Source organism: Alligator mississippiensis, chromosome 11, assembly GCF_030867095.1.
Source record: "Alligator mississippiensis isolate rAllMis1 chromosome 11, rAllMis1, whole genome shotgun sequence".
Taxonomy (NCBI): Eukaryota; Metazoa; Chordata; order Crocodylia; family Alligatoridae; genus Alligator; species Alligator mississippiensis.
In genome coordinates, this window is record NC_081834.1 from 17,218,989 (window position 1) to 17,231,449 (window position 12,461).

General features: G+C 39.0%; 1 protein-coding gene across 2 annotated transcripts in view; it reads left to right on the top strand.

Moving 5' to 3' along the window:
• SAXO2 (stabilizer of axonemal microtubules 2) overlaps positions 1 to 11,004 on the top strand; it is a 28,460-nt gene extending 17,456 nt beyond the window's left edge. For both annotated transcript variants that reach the window (XM_006259820.3, XM_059714631.1), the window contains exons 2-4: positions 3,317 to 3,496; positions 4,568 to 4,770; positions 7,288 to 11,004. In XM_006259820.3, coding sequence (XP_006259882.2) covers positions 3,317 to 3,496; positions 4,568 to 4,770; positions 7,288 to 8,279 — 1,375 coding nt within the window. In that variant the 3' untranslated portion in view covers positions 8,280 to 11,004. The remainder of the gene's footprint in view (positions 1 to 3,316; positions 3,497 to 4,567; positions 4,771 to 7,287) is intronic.
• Positions 11,005 to 12,461: the final 1,457 nt, after the last annotated feature.

Here is a 12,461-nt window from a genome sequence, read left to right on the forward strand (position 1 = left end):
AATTTCACACAGCGCTACTACGCACCTCAGATGAAACTACACACCTCAGATGTAAGGAGACTGACTTGTTATGCAGGATTTAGTTTATCATTTAGTTGGACTAGTGAAATCTCAAACTCATGGAGTCCGAAAGTGTGGGCCTAATAGTATAGTCAGGGATTTCCAGTCACATATATTTCCTTTTTCTCTTTTTCTATCTGATTTTTCTCTATATATCTGCTTCTTTATTCCGTTTTACTTTGATTTAGTTGTTACCTCATGCTTAGTCTTCAGTGCTAGCCTTGTTTCTCTACAGATCTTCACTCTGTTCTTTGAATATCTTGTATCCTGGGTTAGAAATTATTTTTATCCAGTAATTGATATATACTTTTTTGCCCTGCTGAGCCTTTAGCTGTGTCTGATTTTCCTACATACTTTCATAAAGTTCATTTATTCACCAAGCGACTGTTATTTTTTGTAACCTCTCATTTGCTTGCACCTGAACTAGCACTGGATTCATCTACCAGGAGCAGGAGGGCATACTTTAATTTAGTCTCTTTCCAAGGGAGAGTGGCTGGAATAAATGCATGATTATGCCAAACAAAAAAACGCCATCATCTAATTCCATATGGCTGCCTATACATGTGCTTCTTGACATTCGAATTAGAATGAGTCTGAGCGGATACGATTATGTGGGGGCTGGGCCCCGATCCCGCCGCCAAGTGCGAGTCAGGAGGGGCGATCCGCGGCCCGTCTTTGCGCACGCGGGCTGTGGCCAGCAGCACGGGCACGCGGGGTTAGAGAAAACCAGTGGCAAGCTAGAATTAGTCACAAACGCATAGTGGTTGATTGAAAAGATTATTTACTTACACCCAAAGATGGTAGTGGTCTAGGCTGGACAGGTTTCCAGGTGCAGCTCCGCTTAAATCCTCGCTAGAGGGCTACGACAAATTCTTTTTCACGGAGTTGTTTAGGCTCCAGGGGTTCGGCAATTCTTTCCCACGGAGTGGTTTAGGCTCCGCGGGTTCGGTTCAGTTCCCTGGTCCCCCGGAGTTGTTTAGGCTCCGTGGGTTCGAAAATTGGGTTTACAGGAAAGAGATACGTCTGGGATTGCGCTCGGCGACGGGGAGAGGCTAGAGGCGGTTTGTTTTTTTGTTTTCCCTCCGGAGTAATTAAAGCTCCATGGGTCTGATTGTTAAGCCTCTATTGCCTGCTTAAGAAAAGCGTTGGGTCCGTAAGGATCCGCAGCGCTTAGAGATCTTCACACTGGGTGAAGTCTCCTCCTCCTGGTGTTCGTGGAGTCCTCCAACTTGGGCGGAAACCGCTCGAGCCTTTTGTACGGCTAGCAAGCCAATAGCTAGCTGCCACGTGTGCCTACATTTAGAACCGGCCAATAATGTGGCGCGAATCCAAAAACAAATGGTGGGAACTCTTTTGCAACGTGCATCACTAGTATGCAGCAAAGAAATGCACCCTGCAAAGAAGCTGTAATTTGGCGGGAAATCCCCCGTTGCACCAGAGTTCTGTCCCGCAGCAGAGAGCTCTACCGTGCAAAGAAAGCTACAATTTGGGCGGAAACAATAATTTAGCGGTGCCGAAGCACACACAAACAAAAACCACAACTTTGGGTTGTGACAAATTAATCAAGTCAGCTCTGCTTTCTAATTAGAACACTGCACCATGGCCGCAGTCTCACATGTATTAAGCCCCCGCACATTTGAAAATGGCTGCAGGACACTTTAACTCAACCTCATCAAATGAGGTTTAGATAAAGCGTCTCATGGCCATTCCAAAATGTGCAGGGACTTAGTACATGTGATGCTGTAGTGTTTTAATTAGAGTGGCTGCTCAGGAACTGATCTAACTAAAACGCCCTCCTTTTCTGAGCATGTATACAGGCAGTCTGTGTTTTTTCTTTACCAGTGGTTCAGCCAGTCAGTGGTGAAGCAAAAGACTTTAAATGCATATTTCTAGGTGATAGAAAACACCATCTTATGTCTGTAATGCTATGTCATGCAAGTTGCATGTTTTTTTAAGTATGCTTGAGATTAAGCAAGATGAGCCTGATTCTTATTTAAACCAGGGGCCCTTAACTATACCAGAGAGATGTAAAATAGACTGCCATGTAAATGAAAGTGAATCAAAATTCTTGAGGCTTCTTTGAAAATCTTAACTTATATATTTTAATTGTATCCAACATTACCAGGGTCCTTTAGTACAAGATATAATGCAATGTATAACAACATGCATATTAACAAAAAAATAACTGAGGCCAGCCTTATGGGTAGGCAGTATGGGCAACCACCCAGAGCACCATGGTTAGGGGGCACCACACACACACACCCTGCACTCACAGCAGTGCTTTCCTCTCGCCCCAGCCAATACCTGCCCCAGGCAGGAGGAGCGGTGCCCAGACCAGCCCACTCCCCACTTCCAGCCACTGCTCAAGAGGAGCCAGATGGGCATGCATGGGTGAGGTGGCACCTGCTCCAGTCTGCCTGCCTTTGTCCCACACAGCAGTAGTAGTACCTGCCCACCCACCTGCCTGGCGCGCCATGCTGCTTTGCCTCCTCATGGAGAATCTCAATGAGAAATTAAGGGAAAAAGTATCCAGAGTTAAATCGGACGAGCGTGGGATGGCAACTCTACTTTCATATCAATTTAGTGTATCTGCCTCATTCCAATTGTAAGTGGAAGGTAAACTGGAATAGTTTACCCCAAAATTAAATCATTAACATACAGCAGCTTAGCTTCCACTTCCTGCAAACAAATTGTAATTTTTTGTCCGTTCGCACCCTAAGATTCAGGAAGCATGTTCCAGAGAGCTGCAGGTTACAAATCAGACAAATTCTAGCACCAACAAATGTTGAAATTGTAGAAAAAAGGCAGATGGGAAGCTGTTATGATACATGGTGAATTGAGCATAAATATACAGGAGAAGAAAAAGGAAAACTAGAAGGGAAAGGGAAAATTATCACAGAAGTTGGGCAAGATAGTTATTAAATTGGGTTTTTTTTATATAGGTGAGGATAGTAATGGCAGGAAAGACATAAGCAAATTCTTGGCAGAGTAATGACTGGAACAAAGCACATCAGCGTGGGGAATAGATTAAAAATTATACCATCCCTCATGTATAGATGTGAGATTCTGTGAGATGAAAATATTTGGCATCCTATGTTACTGTGACCTACACTGTTGTTGCCATAGAAAATAATTTGTTTCAAGATTCCCATGATGATGATCCTGCTTCTATTGCTATACCTTCATTGTATAACCAAGGCATATTTTCCCTTAAATAAAACTAATTTAAATGATCTCATTTCAATATCTCATATAGGCGACACCGCTGCCCTCATAAACCCACAAGGATTTATGATGATAGAGAACAGCCTTGCCTCATGACGGAATATGTGGAAAAATATCCCCAACATGGCAACATCCCTCCTCCCCAAAGCCTTAAGCCAAAGCAGGAGTACCAAGCACATCGTGGGAAAATGGAAGGAATCACAACATTTAAGTAAATACATTGAAGCAATGTGTTTTGAAAGCAATGTTTCTTATATTTTCTCATTCAGGAACGACACGTATGCTTATTGCAATAATTTCCATTGTGATATATATTTTATAATTCATTCTTTTCAAAGGTGTTTATATACAAACTTGGAATATATAACGGCAAAAATCAATTAAGTTTCATAGTTGGCTTAGCCAGACTATTGAAGGTGATATGCAAAAAATAAAATAGTTTTGTGGGTTTCATATTGACATCTATAGAAGATCTGAAAGAGGATGTGGTGGTGGCTGCTTAATACATTAGATACCTAGCTTCATCTCTCCTGGATAACTGGGAAACTACTGTAGTATGTTCATAGATATCAGAGAAGAGGTACTTGTATGAGGAAAGTGATTTTTTATTCAAACGCTTCTCAAGACCTAAAAAAATATTCCTTCAGCAAATGTAGGAGAGAGAGGACCAGAAATATCTGTTAAAAAATTAATGCAGAAGAACATCTTTCAAAGAGGAAGAGAAAGGATCATTTCATAAAGCAGAAAGTAAAAAACTGAGGGAGTACCATGCAACCTTACTTATCCATGGCAAGCTATCTTCAAACAATGTGAACCAAGTTGAAGTTGAAGCCTGTTCAGCCTGTGTCTATGTAGTACCAAAATTCAAATGGTTGGTTGCTGAAATAGTGTCTTGCACAATGATAATGTATTTGTTTGGGTGCCACATACTCAATGTGCACATATGAAACCAGATTCCTAGACAAATACTTCTTTCTTTCAGTTCTCTTTAAGCTAATTTGCACTGTTTAAATATTTGGCCTTGGATAAAGTTTAATCTTTTAACCTGGTTTCTACAATTCCACCATTTTCTTAAGTACAAAGAATAAATAATTTATCATACTTCTCCTCTGTTTATCCTGTATTTAGCCCCTAAATTTTAACTCTTTAAAAAAGGTCTCTTATTTTAGTCCCTGCACAAGAGATTTTTCATTTTTATGTTTCTATTTATGGAAAAATTACCAATGCCTCACTCAGAAAAAGGTTAGGATTTTGAGTAATGTGGTATGTATCTCCATTTCAGATCTGATTATCGTCCATATGATGTTGTGAAAAGACCTCTTCAGGTACAAGAAGAGTATAAACCAAAACCTGGAGAGATTGATCTTGGAACTACATACAAGAGAGATTATAATCCTCACAAAATACAACCAGTGACATTAGTAAGACCTTTAGAGAGAAAGCACATTCAAAGAGGAAAACTAGACACCATTCCAACCTATCAAGGTAGTAGCACATGTCACTTTTAGACAGAGAAATGGGCAGCAGGATGACTGTATTATGAATGGCCTTGCTGGAAAGGTGGAGTTTGATATCTGGCTTTGGTCTCTCATACTGGGGCCAAATAGGTGGAAGTCGGTAATCAACTTCTAAAGAAGAGGGAATGTTCTGAGTTACTGCTGATATGTTCTGAAAGGAGAAACATTTTCCATATTTCCTTGACTAGTAGGAGGGCGACTGATGAGCATTGCTTTGGGGGAATGTCTGTTTTGGAACGAGGGGAACATGGGTGGCATTACTAGTTATAATGTAAGCAAATCTTCCAGATAACATTTTCTGCAAATCAAGAGTTTTTAGTGAACAGAGTCAAACTGAAGAAAATGTTCATGTTTTTAATGTTGTTATGGATGTGATGTGCTAACAAACTTGTTTTCATAACTTCTTTGCTACTGTACTTAGCTGAAGTCTTGGGCTAACAGTAATACTCTACTCTCAGCAGTTTTCAGACTCACTGAGGAGATAAGCACATTCTGATTTAAATTTTTAGAAAAGGACTGGAACTCTTGGAGAGAAAAATATACTTTATCTGACCATGAGACTATCAGTTTTGAGAAGGCAACCGAGTTCCTATTTTTCCCCCCAGGCAGACTGATTGTCCACAGTTGGTTTCAGCTCTCTCTCCACTCTAATAATGGACTGTTTGAACAACAACAACAAAAAGATAGGTTACAAAGATCAGCACAGTGGTCCTTAAACATTCTCCATTTATGTAATTCAGAAAGTTCACTGTAATTTATAACCAATCTTCTACATATGTAACATTGTACTTAAATTCTAGTGCAACTACTCTGCAACCCAAGGCCACATATAGACATTCATTTTCTACTAGGAGAGCTAGTGTTTTCTCAGGAAAAACTGTAAGTGTACAGCTGTCCAGGCTTTTTCTCCCAGAGCAAAACTAGCTACTGCAGGAGAAAAATAACCTGGGAACAACCAGGATTAAATCACAGTCTCCTGGGAGAGTGATCATCTCTACACATTCTTTTCTCAGAGAAGCCACTGTCCTCCAGCATCCCAGGGTGCTTGGCTTTCCCATCTTGCAGGAAGACACCATGTCACTTGCTGGACTCTGACGCTCCAGCTGAGCAGGGAACAGAACATGTGCCTTTCACATTGTGCTGCAGAGAGACACAGGCAGTCTGAATCAACCAATCAGAACTGCCAAGTTTGCTGCTTTCATCTGCCTCTGGGCAGACGGGGGGAGTTTGCAGAGCATGCTGAGAGGTGTGTGTAGGGTTCCCCTAGCTGCACAGTGTCAGCACTGGAAGCTCTCTGCTCTTCAGGGGCTCAACACTGAAATACATGTTCAGGCATCTCCAGGTAAGTTTTTCTACCAGGAGAACAAACCTGAGAGAACATCTGTACACAGCCCACATTAAAAATAGCCGAGTATTGAATGATAAGATATGGCTTTTAGAGCTGCAAGCTTCAAAGACAAGAGATGTTCTGAGGATGAAGGCTAAGGTCACCAGGCCAGAAGGGAAGGATATTTAAGGTGATGAAGTCCAGGTTTGGCCATCAGAAGAGGAAGTTAGAATATTTGGAGTAAAGAAAGTAGAGCATAATGACAAAAGCTGAGATTGTGGAAGCATGGAATCAAGCGTTACTGAATTTAAGGAAGAAAAACATCTTAATAACAATTCCAATTCACTAGCTTCTTAATACTTGTCATTTAGGTCTTTAATCCCTTACTAAAATTATGTTCCTGTATTTCAGCTACCTTTGTTTATCATAGCAAAATGAAGGCTGGGAAGGTATGTGGTTACTCTCTATAAATACACCAGAAAAGAAACACAAGGAGGAACAAGAACTATTTAAGCTAAAGGAAAATGTTGGCATAATAACACATAGACAATAGCTACCATGAATACACATAGTCTGCAAAATAGAAAAAGATTTTTAATAATCAGAGCAATGAGGTACTGGAACAGCCTTCCACTAAGACCACTGGGCCAAAAATTTACTTAGTTTTATGATGGTCAGTTTCAGTAAGAGGATTATATGACCTGGTTGCCTTCAACAGCAGATACTAAAGCCCATTGGCCAGATTCAATGACTAAGGAGTTGTATGCTCCAGTCCTATGCTCTTTGTTTCATCAACAGTGCTAGGATAAAACATAAACTGTGTGGATATCCCCAGTATACTGATATTTTTATACAACAGAATACAGAAATTGAATCTGTACACCTCAAATACCCTTTTTTTCTAAAAAGAAATAATCATTATGTGGTACCAAGTAGCATTTTGTTGTACGTCTCTTAAAATTCCCAAAACTGGAGAAAAACAGAAGTGGCATTATAGCAGACACTCAAACAGAATGGTATGTCCTGCATAACTCTAATGTTCTGCTAGGAAGCGTTAACGTAAAAAGAAATCGAATTTTTTTCGATAGAACGCCCACAGATTAGTGATGAATTCCATAATCTTTCTTTCTATGGTTAAGAATTATTTTTGTCATATAGATGACTACAGATCATGGGAAGTTCAAAGAAGGGGACATAATAAATTGGACCACCCCTACCAACCACCTACAGAGAAGTTTGGAAATTCCACCACATTTCAAGATGATTTTATTCCCCGCGAGCTGAATCCTCGACAAAGCTTTAAACCTCCTTGTGTGGCCAAACTTTCAGATCTGCCTTTTAATGGTGTTACTAGTCATCGCAGTTCTTATGTTGCTCATCCACTAGAACCAAAATTTATAAGATCAAAGGAAGAATACAAGCCAAGCAGCCAACCCTTAGAAGATCTCACAACCCACCGGAATGATTTTAAAGGACTACCTGGGGAGCTTTCAAAAAGCTGCAAGCCTGAATACACCAAAGTTGGGTCCAATGCTCACTTTAATGGAAGCACTGAATTCCAGGATTGTTTTCAGCCATGGTCAGTCTCATTGCCTGAAGTCCACAAGATAAAAGAATATGTTCCACCTACAGGTAACATGGATTTAAACTCCACAAGCCATCTTGACTATGTTTGGCATGAGATCTGTCCTGTTGCCGCCATAAGACCAGTTTCTTATGGAAGAAAGAGCAATGTCCCTTTCCAAGGAAACACCACCATGAAAGAAGACTTTCAAGCTTGGGGCAGCAGCCGGCGGGAAATTATTAAAAAACATCAGGAAATTCCAAAACCCACTGGAAAATTTGATGGATTGACCACATTCAAATCTCATTATCTACCACATGAAATAATTCCAGCTCAAAGTTTCAAACCTTTACATGTTGCTCTCCCAAGTTCAGCTCGGTTTGAAGATGAAACCATGTATCGTACAGAGTATACAAGAAAGAAACAAGACATCTGCCCAGCAAACTATTCATCTCCTCCAGGATATGTCTACATAAACACAGATTCTCAGGGTCACAAGTTTTTCCACAAGGTTACTCCAGAAATGAATACATTTTCAGAATCCAATGGTAATCATATTGCAAAGGAAGTAGCTGTTGTGTCATAACTTGTAATTTTACTGGTTTACACAATTTTATAACACATTTGGAATCTTTGGAGCTAAGATTCAAAACAAATATAAAACCAAATGGCAATTGAATATGCAATTTATTATTGTAATTTTTAAAATGTTAAAATTACTTAAATTGATTATACTCTATAAATTATAGTTTTAAAATCTAAGATTAGACAACTCGTGCTAGCAGTATTCTGAATATTTTGCATGAAATCTATTCTCTTTAATTGTGTATCTACAATTTTCTGTGTTTTCTAGTTTTCAATATGTTCCAGTCCACACATATGTCATAAGCATTTAAACATGATAGCTGTTTCCTGGATTTTTAAAAGAAAATTAACTATCTATATTAGCAATAATAGGCCTTAAATATAGTTTCAGCACAATTAAAATTTTCACAATATAGTTCATGTAACTGACAATCTAATTTAGGAGATATTCTTAGTATTACTTTTGAAATATGGCTTTGACATAGTTTTCTTTAACAGCGTAGAAAAAGGATCTTTTAAAAAATCTTGCTAGCCAAACTGAATTATAAATTTGCTCCCATGGTCAGTCTCATTGCCTGAGGTCTGCAAGATGAAAGAATATGTTCCACCTACAGCTAACATGGATTTAAACTCTACAAGTATGTTCAGCATGAGATCTGTCTTGTTGCCCCAGTAAGACCAGTTTCTTATGGAAGAAAGAGCAAAGTCTACTTCCAAGGAAACACCACTATGAAAGAACACTTTCAAGCTTGGGACAGCAGCCAGCAAGAAATTATTAAAAGACATCAGGAAATTCCAAAACCCATTGGAATATTTGATGAATTGACCAAATTCAAATCTCATTATCTACCACGAGATCATTCCAGCTCAAGGTTTCAAACCTTTACATGTTGCTCTCCCTAGGTCAGCTCGGTTTGAAGATAAAACCATATATTATACAGAATATATTCCAAGGAACAAGAGATCTGCCTGGCAAGCTATTTATCGTCTCTAGGATGCATCTATATGAACACAGATTCTCAGGATCACAAGTCTTTCCTTAAGGTTACTCTAAAAATGAAGAACTCTTTCAGAATCCAATGGCAATTATATTGCAAAGAAAGTAGATGTTGTGTCATAACTTTTAATTTTAAATGTTTACACATTCTTATGAAATACCATATCTTCTTACATATAACACACACCCAAAAATCAGCCACTGGAAAATGGAGGGGTGGACCGTACATTATAAGTTAGGAAATATGGTAACAGAAATTTCTGCCACTTCAGCTTCTGCTAGGCACAAGTGGAAGAACTCTATACATGAACCACAGAAGGCAGAACAATGAGTAAGCTACTGCTACTCTATTACCTACTACAAGCAAAATTATTTTTCTTTGTTCTGTCTTTCAAAAACAAGGGGCATATCCTATTCTGTGGCATGTTACAGATGAAGAAAATATGGTATTTAGAATCTTTAGGACAAGTACAGATGTTCCTTTTGTACTTCTAAAATTATTTATTTCTTAAAGTGTTTCTCAATTATAGTTTAAAAATCAAAGATTAGGCAAATTGTGCTAATAGGTTCCTCCTGAATATTTTGACTGAAGTCTATCCTCTTTAATTGTGCTCCTATAATTTTCTGTGCTTTCCAGTTTTCATTGTGTTCCATCCCATGCACATGTAATGCCATTTACATATTACAACATTTGTTCTGGCCTTTAAAAAAATAATTAAATTTATATGATACCAATTATATGCCTTACCTATAGTTTAAGCACAATATAAATTTTCAAAGTATAGTTTATGAAACTGAAAATCTAAGTGAACAGACCTTCTCAACACTACTTCTGAAACATGGTTTTGATGTAGTTTCTTTAAGCAGTGTGGAAAAAGGATTTTTTTTTTAAATCTTGTTAGTAGAACTGTAGGCCCATTGCCTATAACATATCCTAAATGGACCTCAGAAGATAAATACATTTTCCATGCTGATCAAGGAAACTCTACTAGAATGGTATTAACATGTTCTTACCTTTGTTTTTCTTTAGAACAGTTTCCTCCTACACAGGATAAAGCCTAAATGTCAAATTTTAACTATAACAAAAAGGAATCTGCTAATTACTTTGTATACATATACAGGAGCATGTTTTTCTGAGAGAAAAAAATGTTGTTGATTCTAGTTCTTAGTTTCTCAACGAATTTTTTTTCCATGTTTCATGTAAACAGAAGGAATATTTTGTTGACATTATACGTATAATTGACTACCTGTCAACATAAGAGATATTAAATGTTTTTTACAAAGCATTTGTCTTTTTATAAAAATGTAAGAAGCTGTTTGAATCCAGGATTTAGAATGAACCCTTATTATAGTTCTGTGATTAACAATGCTGTCATATTCTTTCTTATCACAAACAATACAACTTTTAGTATTGCATATGCTTTTCTACTTACTGCTGCAGGAAAGTAATTTTACCTCTGAAGAGTTTTGAATTTGTAATGGTTAGCCAATCAGTGATAAAAAGGACTAAGCAACTGCACAGTATTTGAAAGCAGGAACTGAAGCACATGAGGAAGAAACCAGAATTGCTGGGCATGTTATCTTTGTATAACCACTACATGAGACTTCTGGTGTTCTTACAATATTGGTTATTTCCAGAAGTCACCCCCCCCCCCTTCTTTGTACTGTGTGAATTTGATTGAACTGAGCTGAATTTTCAGTTAAAGTAAATTTTTTTTGAAGCCTGTAATTTGTCGAGTTTTTAAAGAGATGCGTTTGGTTGTCTTTTTCATTACATATGTGGCCTGAGTAAGGGGCATTGTGTAGACAGGGCAGGGATGCAGGGACTGAATTCTAGCTCAAAGTCACAGCTAGATCCCTGCTTTCCCTCTCATGCACAAGGGGCAACTTCACGCCACACATCCGCTTCTATGTCCTGTATGATGTCTCACTGGGCAAGTACCTCAAGCACAAATGGAGGGGACTCTTAACATCCTATCCCTCCCCTGTGTGGGCATTCAGCAAAACTCACAAATAAGAAATGGGATCTGAGCACAGTGTTTTGCTGAAAACAGATTCTTCCCTGGATTATGGACTGAGCCTTTGCAGCTTTTCATTACTTACCTAGCAACTTTCAAAGTTCTTGGCTAAGCAATTTACATCATCTGTTGACTCTCCCAGCTAGACAGCATATATAGAAATGTACTAAGGGTTGCAAAGAAATACAACAGCACTTTCAAATAGGTGTCTTAAATTGCGTCTGGGTTTATTTGATTTCAGTGGGTTTTCTTGCTTTTCTTTTTGACCCAGAATGCTTCCTCTAAAATTACGTGACGGGCAGGTGGTCTTTGTGATAGTATTATTAAACTACCATGCCCCCAACATCATGTTTTTAGGCATATTATCAACCCATAGTAATACCATTATACTGGAAGCAGTTTTGATTTGTACAGATTCCTACAACAGGCTTTATCAATGTTTTGGGCCAATTTGTCCCTAAACAATGTGGTTTATTAACAATTTTGTCACAAGGAATAGCAGTTTAAAAGACAAATATTCCCAATGCAATATCCTTACTGAGCCTTAAAATAAATATTTTATGGTGCCCTTTCAGATGAAGGTGTAAAAGTAGAAAAGTTACCCAAGCAAGTTCAATACTAAAATGCAACTGTGTGCAACAAGTTACACAACTAGCCTATATAATTGTTAGGCAAAACCTTATTCTCCTAAATCAGGGGTGATCAACCCCCTGTCTGTGAGCCAGATACAGCCTGTACAGCAATTTCATCTGGACCAAGTGCCTGGAAATTTGGGAGAGGAGGAGCAGTTGCACCATTAATTGCTGGTCCCATGCTGCCAGATTTCTAGACCTGTGGGGAGCCCTATAGGCCAGATAACATGACCCTGTACACCGGATTGGGCTGGCTCAGGACTGGATTAACTTGTGCATAGGTCCGATCGGAGGAAGGCGGGACCAGAGTGGGCAGCAGGGGCCAAATCAGTTGGCAGTGAAACAGGGCAACTCACAGCTAGGTTCAGTGGCATGGGTCCAGGTTGGGTGGCACATGGCCAGATCAGGTCATGTAGGTCCAGATTGTGGCAACATAGGTTTGGATCGAGGCAGTGCAGATCTGGATCGAATGGTACAGGTCCAGATCAGGCAATGCACAACCAGATTGGGAAGTGCAGGTCCAGAATGAGGTGGGC